At 39.3% G+C, this 15,240-nt stretch overlaps 1 protein-coding gene across 1 annotated transcript in view; it reads left to right on the top strand.

Moving 5' to 3' along the window:
• LUZP2 (leucine zipper protein 2) overlaps positions 1-15,240 on the top strand; it is a 125,873-nt gene that overhangs the window by 98,209 nt on the left and 12,424 nt on the right. The window contains exon 9 of the mRNA XM_059848152.1: positions 4,206-4,370. Coding sequence (XP_059704135.1) covers positions 4,206-4,370 — 165 coding nt within the window. The remainder of the gene's footprint in view (positions 1-4,205; positions 4,371-15,240) is intronic.

Here is a 15,240-nt window from a genome sequence, read left to right as displayed (position 1 = left end):
ACCAGTGAGGTGATGGAACAGTTTATCCTCAGTGTCACCACCCAGCACCTACAGGATGGCCAGGGGATCAGAGCCAGCCTGCAGGGTTTGGGAGGGGCAGGTCGTGTTTGACCAGCCTGGTCTCCTTTTATGACCAGTGGATGTGGAAAGGCTGTGGATGGGTCTGCTTGGACTCCAGCAAGGCCTTTGGCACTGTCTCCCACAGCTCCCTCCTGGAAAAGCTGCAGCCCAGGGCTGGGACAGGAGCACTCTGTGCTGGGCTCAGAGCTGGGTGGCCAGTCCAGAGAGTGGTGGTGAGGGTGCTGCACCCACCTGAGGGTGTCCCTCAGGGCTCTGTGCTGGGGCCAGCTCTGGTCACTGTTTTTATTGATGACATGGATGAGGGGATTGAGTCTTTCTTCAGTCAATTTGCAGACAATCCTAAGCTGGGAGCATTTGTCCATCTGCTGGAAGGTAGGAGGGCTCTGAAGGGAGACCTGGAACAGTTGGAGGGATGGGCAGAGTCCAGTAGGATGAAGTTTAATGAGTCCAAGTGCCCAGTCCTGCATTTTGGCCACAATAACCCCCTGCAGTGCTGCAGGCTGGGGACAGTGCCCAGGCACAAAGGGACCTGGGGGTGCTGGTCACAGCCAGCTGGACATGAGCCAGCAGAGTGCCCTGGGCCAAGAAGGCCAATGGCCCCTGGCCTGGGTCAGGAATGGTGTGGCCAGCAGGAGCAGGGAGGTGATTCTGCCCCTGTACCTGGCCCTGGGGAGGGCACACCTGGAGTGCTGTGCCCAGTTCTGGGCCCTCAGTTTGGGAAGGACCTTGGGACACTGAGCACATCCAGAGGGGGCAGTGAGGCTGGAGAGGGGCTGGGAACACAAACCCTGAGAGGAGCCCCTGAGGGAGCTGGGGGTGCTCAGCCTGCAGAAAAGGAGACTCAGGGGTGCCCCCATCACTTTCACAGCTCCTGAAAGGTGCCTGTGCTCAGCTGGGGCTGGGCTCTGTCTCCAGCAGCACTGACACAACCAGAGCACACAGCCTCCAGCTGCACCAAGGGAAATACAGGTTGGATATTAGGAAAAAGTTTTTTGCAGAAAGGGTGATAAAGTTCTGGAATGGCCTGCCTGAGGAGGAGATAGAGTCCCCATCCCTGGGTGTGTTTAACAAAGCCTGGATGTGGCACTGGGTGCCAGGGTTTGGCTGAGCTGTTGGGATATGGGTTGGACTGGATGGTCTTGGAGGTCTCTTCCAACCCAGGGACTATGTGATTGTGTGAATGACTGGCTCAGTGGTAAAACTCCTCTCCCCAGGGAAGGTATGGGGACACTCACATTCACACAGGACATTCAGTGGGCTTGAGGGTATTCATCCCTTCTGATGGGGCATAACTGTGCTGATGGGAGAGGCAGCTCTCATGTCTTGGAAAGTGTAATAACCCATCAAAGATGCCCAGAGTGTCCCCAGACTCTTTCTGGGACCTTCCATTGTCCACAGTGTGGCACCAGACAGTGTAAACTGCTCCCTCAGGAGAGGTACCCTGGGCACTCCCACATAAGCCCAAACATTGAGCTCTGTGTTCCATGGGCTTTCCCTCATCTCCAAGGAAACAAGACTGGGAATATCACTGACCAATGGACAGCAAAATTGCAACAATCGAGTCTCTAACTGGACCCATGGGTGGTCATATCTTTTTACTTTTATCTTCTTCCGCCACTTCCTTCCTTCCTTCCGCCACTTCCGCCACTTCCTTCCTTCCGCCACTTCCTTCCGCCACTTCCTTCCTTCCTTCCGCCACTTCCGCCACTTCCTTCCGCCACTTCCTTCCTTCCGCCACTTCCGCCACTTCCGCCACTTCCGCCACTTCCGCCACTTCCGCCACTTCCGCCACTTCCTTCCGCCACTTCCTTCCGCCACTTCCTTCCTTCCTTCCTTCCTTCCTTCCTTCCTTCCTTCCTTCCTTCCTTCCTTCCTTCCTTCCTTCCTTCCGCCACTTCCTTCCGCCACTTCCTTCCGCCACTTCCTTCCTTCCTTCCTTCCTTCCTTCCTTCCTTCCTTCCTTCCTTCCTTCCTTCCTTCCTTCCTTCCTTCCTTCCTTCCTTCCTTCCTTCCTTCCTTCCGCCACTTCCTTCCGCCACTTCCTTCCGCCACTTCCTTCCGCCACTTCCTTCCGCCACTTCCTTCCTTCCGCCCCTTCCTTCCTTCCTTCCTTCCTTCCTTCCTTCCTTCCTTCCTTCCTTCCTTCCGCCACTTCCGCCACTTCCGCCACTTCCGCCACTTCCGCCACTTCCTTCCTTCCTTCCTTCCTTCCTTCCTTCCTTCCTTCCTTCCTTCCTTCCTTCCTTCCTTCCTTCCTTCCTTCCTTCCTTCCTTCCTTCCTTCCGCCACTTCCTTCCGCCACTTCCTTCCACCACTTCCTTCCGCCACTTCCTTCCACCACTTCCTTCCGCCACTTCCTTCCGCCACTTCCTTCCACCACTTCCTTCCTTCCTTCCTTCCTTCCTTCCTTCCGCCCCTTCCGCCCCTTCCGCCCCTTCCGCCCCTTCCGCCCCTTCCGCCACTTCTTTCCTTCCTTCTTTCCGCCACTTCCTTCCTTTTCTCTCTCTCTCTTCTTTCTTTCTCTTCTTTTTCATTTCTTTTTCTCCCTTGCCAAACCTTCCCTTCCCTTTTATTGACATATTATTGTAGGTAATGACCAAAACACTTACATATTTGCTTTTCATTGCAACCAAATTGTTCTAAAATAAAACATATAAAAACCACAAATAATGCTGTGTTTTTCACTCTAATCTGCCCCAGGGGATCTGTTAACAAGAACCTGAGTTACCAGGGCAGGTGATAACATGTTCCATCTCCTCTTTCTTTAATTTTCCCTCTTGTGCTCTGCATTAATTGTCTTTCTAGTGTTGTCTTTTTCCCCACTATTGAAATACACCCTACTAACTGGAAAAAACTAAGTGTTTCTCCTAACTGGAAAAAACTGAGTGTTTTTCAAAAAAACCTTTGTTTGGTTTTTTTGAAAAACACTCAGTTTTTTCCAGTTAGGAGAAACACTCCCTGCTTTCAGTTCAGGGGAAGTTTATCTGATGTAAAACAAAATATTTGTCATGGTCTCAAAAATATTTGCTAAGAAAATAAACTAAAACGTTCTGTATGCCATTGCTTAGGATTAATATGAGTATGACATATTTTTATTTTATACTAGATATTTTATATACTCTGTATGTAGTGTGTAATGTTATATACACATTTTTCACCATATATACATATGTTTTCCACCAGCTTTTGCCATGGTACACCTTGATTTATGTAAATTTTAAAAAATCTTTGATGATTGAAATGTGAACATGTTCTGTATTTACAGGTGCATGTTTAATAAAAAGAAAAAAAACTAGAAATTAGGTGGTTTTTTAATGTCAAATGCTGCTAACTCCCCCTGATGTGAGTGTAAAAAGTTACCTCAATGGCTAACATTTGACAGGTCTGGCTTTGGTGAAATAAAGATTTAAAATATGATTTCCTCACTGCTGTAGTTATCTCATTATTCTTGCTCTCTCAGTTTATTTAAATTACAGCCTTCTATTTCCATTAATGTATCTATCTGTGTTTCTGGGAGTAAAATACAAATGTTCTAACATGTGTCTCAAGCACTTTACCACTTAGAACTTTTATTTTGGCTTAATGGACTCTAGTGGGTCTGGACAAAAATATTTTTAAGTGTTAAAAAGACCTATATTTTTTTACTCTATAGTGCAAAAGTATAATGTTCCCATGAGGGAAGCCATTTTAATTGGATTATAATCTATCTATAATGTGGAAAAATAGCAATTATTAGAAATGTTATAGACAAAACTCCATGCAAAGTCTGTGTCTTGCAATACTTATGACTTCTCTGTAGATATTATGCATAAAAGGCTGGATGCTGTATGATATTTTGAAAATTGCATTTTTCCTTTAAAAAAAATTTATAAATAAGTACTATTTGCAGTAATCAATGCTTGAAGGGATGGGAAGAGAGTGCAGTGACTTCCTAGTTTGGAGTCTAATGTACAGTTCACCTAATCCCATAAAAATGCTGCTTTGGACAGTTCTAATTCCTTCCATCAGTAAAAAAAAAAGCAGCAGCTGCTCATAAGTGTTTGGTTTAGTACAGATGGGGAAGGTAAGCCATTGTGCTCATCACAGCCCATCTCAGAGGAGTGATGGTTCCTTATTTTCCCCAGGAGTCCCAGCTGAAAGCCCTGAAGGAGACTGTGCAGCTCTGCCTGTCCTCTGTTCTGCGCAGCCAGCCTGCCACCGCCAACCTCGTCTCCTCCAAACCAGCTGGGAGGCTGACCTCCCCCAGTGCAAAGGGCTCCAAAGTTCTACTGCAAGGGACAAGCACCAAGGTATGGTTTCACTCTTGGCTGGTTTTTTTATTTTTTTTAACATCTTGTCCTGTAAAACCATCAAACTGAGACTAAGGAGGATTTCAAATTCGTTGGAAGATTACGACAAATTTCAAGGATAATTCTAAGACTATGAAGTCAATAAATTGGTTTTTTAGTTGGGAAGCAGCTACATTTTACTGAGTAACAAAATTCCATCACTTGGTAAATGGATCATGTCTGCATGACAAATCTACAGTGAAGATGGATTTGCATTTAAAATAAATGAGGGTCATTCACCTGTCAGGCACTGAAGGTGAGTTTGTGGTAATGCAGCACTAAACAGTAATATGGGATTGCTTATCATGGTTTCTTTCAGTGGATAAAAAAATCATATAAAAAAACATAAAATAATCTGGGACACCCAGATCAAAATTGCCAAAGTGGATCAGTGAACTTGACAATAGGGAATATTCCAGTCTTGCAAGATGAGCAGGGCAGTTTCAGAGAAAGCACGAGGAAAGAAAAAGATGAAAACTGGTTTGAGTCAGTAAATTCAAACATTATAATACAGTCAAGATTCACACTGATTAACAACTGTGCCAGTAATTTTCATCTGCAGTGTTGCATTTTGCTCCTGAATTCAACTGATTGAGTAGATAGATCTAGAAGAAATCTGTAATTTCAGTGAAAAGGAAGTTGTACAGAAGAATGACTGAAGGACACTTCAATGTCCTCCTTTCATTACAAAACTGAAATAAAAATAGGAATTGCTAACCCATAGCCAGTTTGCATTTATTTATATATGGCAGCTGTTGGTATTTACTGTTACTGAAGCCAAAAATTAGTAATCTTTCTATATGTAATTAAAACACCATTTCAGAAAGCAGAATATAATTATAAAACTAGATATCACATTGCTACTCTTAAAATTATGATTGTTGCTTTATTAATATCTGTTTTGCAGGATGAAACCATCATTCCCAAAACTGATTACCTCTGCTGCATTAATTATTAGCAGCACATGGGTGTGATAGTGTTCATTTAGATTAAACTCACTGGATTTGTGTTTACAGGATGGCAGACTTTTCTTTTGTAGGCTGTGCAAGCTGAGCAGGGCTCTGGGATCTCAGGAGCATGTTGTTCCTGAATAATTGTTGAATTGTAGAATTGTTTATCTTGCTCTTATTGTGCTTTGCTTCAGGTTGGAAGTGTTCATGCCTCTGTCTTGAGAGAGGTACTGAAGGATAAGGGCCAGCTAGCCAGGATGTGTCTGTTCAACATTGGTCTAGGGTCAGAGCCTCTGGAGAATTTGGGGTCTCCTTGATGTTACACATAAGGACATGAGAATACAGAATAAAAACTAGATTTTTGATATTTGACTGAAACATAGAGTTCTCTTCCTTCTTTTTTTCTTTTTCAACTATCATGATAGATTTTGTGTTTAATGTACTTGGTAAAATGTGTCAGCAGTTCAGTGCTGTGGCCTTTTGAGAAACCAGCCTCCAGTCCTCTGTATGCAGGAGTGCTGGAACCAGTTAAACTGCCTCTTAACAGGCAGCTCTCATATTTCTCTGCACTTGGCATGGGCCATGAAAATGTCTGAAAGAATGGCCTGCAAACCTCTTCCTCCACACATTGACACCTCATTATTAAAGATCTGTGTATTATCTTTGATTACAAAACCAATGAAACCTGCTACTGTGAAAAAAAGTTGGTAAAGAATCACAGTCTGTCACCCTCTGCACTTGAGCTGTATAGGTTATTATTAAAGATCTGTGTATTATCTTTGATTATAAAACTAATGAAATCTGCAACTATGAAAAAAAATTGATAATCACAGTCTGTCACCCTCTGCACTTGAGCTGTATAGGTTATCATTAAAGATCTGTGTATTATCTTTGATTATAAAACTAATGAAATCTGTTGCTGTGAAGAAAATTGGCAAAGAATCATAGTCACCCTCTGCACTTGAGCTGTGTAGGTTATTATTAAAGATCTGTGCATTATCTTTGATTATAAAATTAATGAAATCTGCAACTATGAAAAAAATTGATAATCACAGTCTGTCACCCTCTGCACTTGAGCTGTATAGGTTATTATTAAAGATCTGTGTATTATCTTTGATTACAAAACCAATGAAATCTGCTGCTGTGAAAAAAATTGATAATCACAGTCAGTCACCCTCTGCACTTGAGCTGTATAGGTGGTTTTTTATTATGACACCCTTTGTTTTATATCTTCTCCTTGGCTTCTTTTTTTCCCCCTTTGACAAACACCAATTAACTCTTAAAAAAAGATGTATAGCTCTCTTTTTCATTATCATTAGATTTGTGTAAATATTTTGATACAGCAGGCCAGTATTTGGGGGGAATATAAGTGTTTGTGATTAATTAAATGTGTTATCATACATAAATGTGGGAACTTATGAGCAGCACTTACAGGTCTTGTCATGTCTGATAAGCAGCACTTTCACCTTCAGGCAACAAATGATAATTTGTCTGGTAAATATCTTTAAATTATTCTCTTCCAGCCTAAAAATTACTTTCTAAAATGTCAAACTTACTTCAAATCCATGGAAGGATAAATCATCCAGTGTATGATATCTGTACCACTTGGGGGCAATTATCCCTGGGATGGGGTTGCTCCCTCATTTTAAAGAAAAAAAAAAGTTCCAAATAAGAGGGTTGTATATTTGTAATCATTATTGGTAACTGTGATACCTGAGGGCTTGTTAGAGAGATTTAGCACAAGAACCTGGTGTGGAAAGGATAACTAGGAAAGCAAGTTGGCACATTTCTTGAAAAGAAAGTACTTGGGCATTTTGTTTCTTTCTAGAGAATGTGATATGAAAAAGAAAAAATTAGGTTTAAAAAAATGTGTGCAAAGCAGGGCATTATTAAGTGACTGAATCAGTGCAAAATAAAGTTGTTCTGGGTAGTTCATTAATCTGGAAAATTGTGTAGTAATGAGAAATTTTTACATTTAAATCAAGAAAAAGTCATCTTAAAGTGATCAAAAGCAGTATAAGTCTGAGGTCTGTTCTTTGACATGTCTTCAATAAATTAATATTTGCAGAATAAGAATATAAAATACAGAATTTACCATGTTAATTGACAGTAATATTCAATTCAGAGCCGTTTTGCCTGTCATGTACCTGTCATAACACAGCACTGGTGCTGAAAGTACACACTGACAAATGGGTTTAGGGCTCTGTGCACAATAACACAACTAACAGTTGTGTTCAATAACACAACTAAAATCAAGCACAACCAGAAGGCAGATCATTAATCCTTAACCATGGTATTTTTATCTTTCTCTATTACTTTTATTATAATCTTTCTTTTGCACTGTAATTTCAAAACCTCTTCTATGTTCTGCCAGGGGAAAATCCTTCTAAGCTAGCAGAGAGCTGGATCTGCCTTTTGTTGTAGCACTTTTCTTGCCTCATTCACATGACAGAGGTGGTGATGGAAGAGAAAAAGGGAAACAGAAGAGGACTGAAACTCTGCTTTCCTTTTTGTCCCCCACATGAATGCCTGAGGACCTGGATAGTTAAAGAGTGTAGTTTAGGGATGGAAATCATAACACTGGCTGGGCTGCCAGCCATGGGAGGTGTGGGTTGGGGTGGTCAGAGAATCAAAGCACTGCTGCTGGAGAGCTTGTGATGCATTTTCTGCACTTAGTCTTGGCAAGACAAAAAAAACCTCTGAATTTCTGTGGAGCTAGTGGAGAGACTGCATTCTTACTCCATTTCTATTAATTCCTCTTTCTGGAGAAGGTTAACAATTTAACAAACCAAAAACTGTGATAATACCTTTGGCTGGGCTGTGTAAAGACACCTGTACTCCAAACACAACAAAATGAGCTTGAGCAGCACTGTGGAACATTAATGGCAATCCAAAATCAAATGTGAAACAAGAAAATTCTGTTTCCAGTACTGAGCTTGAATACAAAAATCATGGGGAACACAGAGATACCAAAATAAAATGGGAAAACTTGTGTCCATAGTGTTTTCTCCTAAAGGAAAAGCATTGTTCCATGTATTCCCCAAATTAATTTCTTCTTTATAAGCTCCCTGCAGGCTTTGTGTGTTTTGTGAGCTGCACTATTCTAAGAGTGGAAATGCACTTGAATTTCAAACTGTAAACAACAGCACCCATTCCCATCTTGTACCTAGCATAAGTTGGAAGACAACCTATGAATGCCACGTCAGATTCCTTGTATCAGTGCAGAAAATACAGGCTGAATGGAATGGGACTTGATGATCTCAAAGGTCTTTTCCAATCTAGTTAATTCTGTGATCCAGTAATTCTGTGATTAGGGTTATTATTTGAAAATAGTTGTATGCTCACAGCTGGGGGTAAAAATAACATGTGCCCTCATAACTTCATCAGAAAGAAAACCTAACAGGCACAAAATATTATATCTGTGGTTTTATATTAGATATAAAATATAAAAACCATCGAGATATGGTTGGGTGGTGGACCTTGCAGTGGTAGGTGGTGATTGGACTTGATCTGAGAAGTCCTTTCTGCCTCAGTTTCCCTGTGTTTCTATCTTTGGCCAGCTCTAAGTGACCAGCAGGAGTGTTGAGGGCAGTGTATGGATTTGTGCTCCATTTAGGTCTTAGGAGTCAGCTCTGGTACCTCAGAACTTACCAACTCCTGTTGCCTCCAGCTTTACTGCTGCCACAGTTCATGATCTCACCAAGACCTGCAGTTTCAGTCACCTGTAGATCACTGTGTTTAACCAGGGGGTCAGAAAACTGGAATTAAAAAGAAAAAAAGGCAATCACTGAGAGGAGAGTCAGACACAGTCTGTGCTGTGCAGTAATGACATGCAATCATGTAAACCTTTCCCAGTGCATAAAGATTGGAAGGATAAAATGGCATTGAAAAATGGTGCTACCCATTGTTATAGGATTTAATTTCAAAGGTAAAGGAATACATGTCTCCTATGATACTTACCTCAGAAGTGTCAGGTACTCTGAGTGTCTGTAAGGCTAATGGAGAAAGAATTTTGTTTTGAAATAGATAGAAGGTAATTAAATTGCAAACACATGACTTATTTATTCGTGTAACTCTCTCCTATTCTGCTTTTCATAGCAGCCTTTGGGCTAATAGAGTTTTATTCTCATTAGGATCATCTAGATGGCAGCTGTAATCCAGTATTGATGTTAATGGTGGTTCACAAGGTTATGGCAATTCCTGCTCATGACTTTTATTTCTGAAATTTACATTAGATTATGTTTTTTGCTGTTGCCTCATCAAGATACCACAGAACTTTTTCTACAGCCCTTTTTCTTCTGTTCCTAATTTTTAATAAAATTTTATTACACGCTGGAAAAACGTTGAACACCAGAGACCATGAAATTGAAACCTAAAGCTCTTTGGGTTTATTACTTACTCTACAGAAGTCTTCATTATTAGTACATTATATTGATAGTAAATTACCTTTAGAGGGGTTTTTCTATTCAGCTGAATACAATCAAGGGAAATGGAAAGAAGTACCTGGTATCTCTTATTTAGTCTGTTAAATCACCCTTCCCCCCCAACACACACACACACACAAAAAATATCTTTTTCCTCCAAGTTTTAGTGGCACAATCTTTGCCTTCATTTCATTCACTGTTTGCCCTCACTCCTCTTTGTTGCAGAGTGTAAGTAGCCCATCACCCCAGGGTTCAGCTCTGAAATTAGCAATGTGCTGATGGGTCAAAGTGGTAACTGTTCATTGTTTATTGCTGCACTTTTTGTGGCTGTTAACTGCAGATCTGTTTGCTTGTAAATTAAAATTACTCCATAATTACTCCAAATATCCTTTTTTAATCAGCTCTTTCCCTCTCAGATGTTTCAATAAAGTCTCCCATAATCTATTACATAAAAAGTCTCAAAATCCTGTGGACTACTGCTTGACAGTGGTTGGAAAGGTATATGTATATACAGAATTTAAATTTCTTAAGAAATGTTTTAAATGCCATCAAAATCCAGATTGTTAGGGGTGGTGAAAGGTCTGACATGGACCTGTGGGTTAGCATTTGCAGCATCCATCCAGTTTACCTGATTTTGCTGCAGTCTAAAGCCAGGACCCCAAACAGAGCAGCCTCCAGCTTGCTGTGGTGTTCAGCAGATTTATGGACAAGCTTTTTCTCTATCAGAAACAGATAAAGACCCCTTAATTACTTTTCAGATGTTATTATTTTAGATCTTTCCTCACCTACTCACATCAAGTGATTTTTCTTAAGTTTTTCTTTTTTTTTTTTTTTTGCCTGGTGACAGCAGAGATGATTGGTAAAATGTACACTATTTCTAATTTTAGTTGAAGGTGCATTTAGCAGAAAAATAATAATATATTTTTCAACTTTTGGCTTTCCTAAGTGTTTGTTACATGTTCTGTTAAAAATATGTGCATGTGAGCAGTGACATTTAAACTGAATTTATTTGTCTTTGCAGTTGCACATTAGTAACCCCATTTTCCTTTTTTTTTAATATTAGCAATTTTTTTATGGTTGTCTCTGTAAATGAACACAGAAAATGTGCAGAGGAGCTAACAGATCATGTTAAGTCGTTTAGAAAACAGAGTGTAATTTTGAAAGTACTCCCAAGGGAATTTTGCTACCCAAAGATATACTGAAGATTTATTTGAAATTATTAATGCATGTAATCTTTATGAAATATGTATTATTAATCTTACAGAGTTTGCCTTGATATGTGTATAGGCAGCCAAGCGGGAAACATTAGAGGAAGTTAAAAAATTGTTTTATGTTAAAACAGTTAAGATCCTTTTCTTTGATTTGAGCAAAGATCTGGTTTGGAAAATATTCATAAAGAAAATATTCATTGAGCATTTTGGCCATTGTTAGGAATTTTCTTGTAACTTGATTAGAAGTATTGCATTGAATCATAAGGCATAAGAACTGAGGAATGAGCTAGGGATTAAATCCAAGCCTTTAAAATTCATTTTAGCCCTGAGCAATGTAAAATACTACTTACTGCCTTACCCCTGGAACCCCATCATCTTCCAAAATGATTAATCTCCCCCTTTTTCTACATTTATTATTTTATGCTAAAACAATAATAGATAAAATGCAAAATAAAAAATAGGAAATTAAATGTCAGTTAGTCTGAAGGAATGTGCTCTCATATAATGGAAAAGCAGACATTCATTTGCAACAAAAAACTTCTAACATTGAGTGTATTTTGGTTCAAATCCTTGAAAGTTATTTGGATGGTGCTTAAATTGAGTGTTTGAAGCAGTGGAGTAATATAATTAGTTACTATTAAATATTTAATCATTACATATTTGGAGGTAATTTATAAATTATTTATTAATTCCCTTTTCTCTCATATCTTTTGAAAGACAATAGTCTGTATCTGTTGGTGGAACTGTCGTCACATTAAATTGCCAGGTAATCTTTTATAAGTGCAACTGTTTGGAAGGGACTTAGATAAACAGGTGTGAAAAAATGCCAATCACTAGTTTTTAAAATTTTAAATGTTTAATAATAATAAAATAGTTATAAAAGTAGCAATATAATTACAGTAGTAAAAATTTGGACAATTTGGATTAGGACAATATGAGACAATAAAAACAGAGTTACAGACAGTCCAGGTACCTCTTTGTGGGCAGCATAAGCCCCAAAAAGGACCCACGTTAACAGAGGATTAACCCTTAAAGCAACAGCCTGGTGCACATTCCTACACCTCATCCATGGTGCATCAATTCCATTCACACACAGGATTCTGTCTGGGCAGTGTCAGCTTCTGCCTCTGAGTCCTGACAGCTTCATCCTGAGAAAACGAGGCAGGAAGAAGTTCATTTCATTCTGATAATGGGGCAATAAATTATTTTTCTCAGGAAGATTTAGGTGTCCTGTGGTTGCTATCTCACTGTGAGTCCTCTCTTAAAAAAAATATCCTACATAGCATAGTTTTTATTTTAACATTATGTTATAACCTAAAACTGTATTTACCACACTGCTTAAGAAAATTAATACAGCATCACTTTCTAACATAACACATCTAATACTCATTTTAATATTTGCAAAAAGCCAATCATAAAATACACATTTTTCACACAGGCAAGTAGAGGGGCTTTTTAAAAAAGTTTTCTTTACCATACTTAAATCGATAAAAAAGCCTCTTTTCAAGCAGAATTGAGGGAGGAAAGTCAAAGCCTCAAAAGGAAAAGCCCTTCTCCAAGTGAGCCCATTTATGGAATTCAGGTCATGGTTCAGAAGGGTTCCAGATTCACCAAGCTGCTCTTCCTGGGGTCTGTACCTCGTCCAGGGTTGGGCATCCTTGGCTTTGTCCCCCTGGAAATAGAGCTGTTCATGTCTGTAACTGGAATAGCTGCTTCATTCCTTTGGAAAGGCTGAAATTGCCAATAAATGTATTCTGGTGTGTATTATGGCTGCTCTGGGTGGCAGTAATGTCACTCAGTGTTCATTATCCCGTGGATAATTGCTTTTTCCTTTATGATGGCTGTAGGAAATGAAGAGTGTTGCTGGATGAATGTGTTTATTTGGTGGTTTCAGTTTCTTTAGTGTGGTAACATCACCCTCCCACACACAACTGAAGATGCTGCTAAGTACCTCAATAGTCATAGAAAAGAAAGTTCCTTTCCCTACTGTGACACTGTTCACAGGGGTCCCAGGATGAGGGAAGAGATGAGAATATTGACTCCATGTTCAGAAGGTTTGGTTCATTATTTTATGATCTATATGATGTAAAAACTATGCTAAAAGAACAGGGAAAAAAAAAGATTTCATCAGAAGGCTTAGTTAAGAATAGAAAAAGAATAAATAACAAAACTTGTCTCTGACCAAGACAGTCTGGACAGCTGGACTGGGACTGGCCATTAATTAGAAACAACCAGATGAGACCAATCCCAGACCCACCTGTGACATTCCACAGCAGCAGGTAAGAATTGTTTGCATTTTCTTCTTGAGGCCTCTCAGCTTCTCAAGAGGAAAAAATCCTTAGGGAAGGATTTTTCATAAACATGTCAGTGACACCCTACAGTGAAGGATGAAGGGTGCCTCTTTTAAGACTTCAGAAGAGGTGGAAAAATGAAGCAGAAGGTGTGTTTTTACATGTAGTTTATATATACATATATTTGCAAGAGCATACACCCATCTCTCTAGCAATCCTTGAGCTCTGCATCTACAAAGTATGAGGTATTTGAACTTGCCCACTCTAGGAGAAAAAATTATCTAAAAATGTAGCTTTTAATAAGGGAATGTGAAATTACAGGATTAAATATAATCTAATATAGATAATTGACTTATAAAAACTTACTAACAAGTTTTTTCATCTAGTAATAATATTTATTGTATGCATGAGTATTCAACAAGACCGAATGTTTTCAAATCTAATTAATTCTATATCCTTTTCTTAGTGTTTTAGCCACAGATAAATTTTTAAAGGACATCTAGAGTTACTGCTAAGCAAATGATTATTAGAAGAAATCTGAAGTGAAATGATCCATACTTCATTCTGGCATTAGACACTAAAAAAAAAGGTTTGCTTTCTGCCCCTGCTCTCTGATGTCATATTTTGGAATCACTGATAATTGCTTTATGCTGTGAATTTTTAATATCCTCATACACATTGAGGACAGAAGAAACTCCTGTGGACATCTTGTCTCATAACATTTGCCACAAAGATTATCTATACAATTCTTGATGTATGCACCTTGAAAGTTCATTCCACCATTTTACCCCTTGTATAAAACCTCTTAGATAATGCTTTCATCCATGACCTCAGCAGCAGAAATTCAGCAAAAAAGGAGCTATAAATGTGTAACTCAGCCCTTTCCTATTTTGCATGCTGGTATCCAGTGTAAGAGAAGCCCAGATTTTGCCTGTTAGTACACAGGCAATCATTACAGAAAAAAAAAAAAAAAACCAAATTAAAAAAATGACTAGGTAACTCTGGAATCCAGTCAGCCAGACAGAATTCTAACCATCCCTTATTCTCTATTAACCTTAAGCATATTTTGGTTTTTAGATATTAAAGAGCTGAACAGATAAAATTTTAAAGGACAGTAAATTTCCTTAGGGAATCATTTAGCATCTGATATTGTGTCATCATTGCTGACTACTCCTAGTGCCACCTGACTTTGCTGCCCACCCCATTAATATTTATTGTTTAAATAGGTGAGTCAAGCTCTTTCCAAACACATGGAATGATGCAGATTTTATTTTTAACAGCCTGTATGGAAATGTCTTTCCCTGTCAGGCCAATATATCACCACTGAATTCAGTGCAGCCCTGGCAAAGGACACACTGGCATGTAATCCAGGCAACAGCCAAAAACCATTGAAGAAAAAGGACACATCAAGTGTCAAGCCAAGAAACTTGGGCCAGAGTTACTGGGGAAAATGTGATTAAAGAAACAGTGTTGAAATAAATTAGTAAACACTATGTCCAACAGCTGCCTCTTTCCCTTGTAAACCCTGCCAGGTCTTTGTAGTGAATATTGTCACTATCTCAATGAAATCTGAGTTCAGACTGCCTTTCATTTTTCATATTTACCAGAGGAATCATTAAACCCAGAATCAAGAGCAATGGAAAGGTTTGAAAGGTAGAGATATTAAAAATTAAGGTCTTCTGATTATAGTGCTGCATTTTAATTTCATTTTCCTCATTCATTTAAGATTATATAATGAAAACTACTTGCCTGATATTTCACTAATCACTTAATGCAAAGGGTCCTAGGAGTACTATGCCATTACATGTAGTTTGTAGAATAGCTTTAAAAAATTTGTATTTATGGGAATAAAAGGTTTCAAGGTTTTATAATTAGTCAGAAAATACACTTGCCTTCTGGAACAGAAGTACTGGAAGTTACAGTATGGAGGAGAAGAAGGAGGAGAAGGACATGAC

Source organism: Haemorhous mexicanus, chromosome 6 (genome assembly GCF_027477595.1).
Source record: "Haemorhous mexicanus isolate bHaeMex1 chromosome 6, bHaeMex1.pri, whole genome shotgun sequence".
Taxonomy (NCBI): Eukaryota; Metazoa; Chordata; class Aves; order Passeriformes; family Fringillidae; genus Haemorhous; species Haemorhous mexicanus.
The sequence above is the reverse complement of the archived record's forward strand: the minus strand, read 5'-3'. Positions and strand labels throughout refer to the sequence as shown.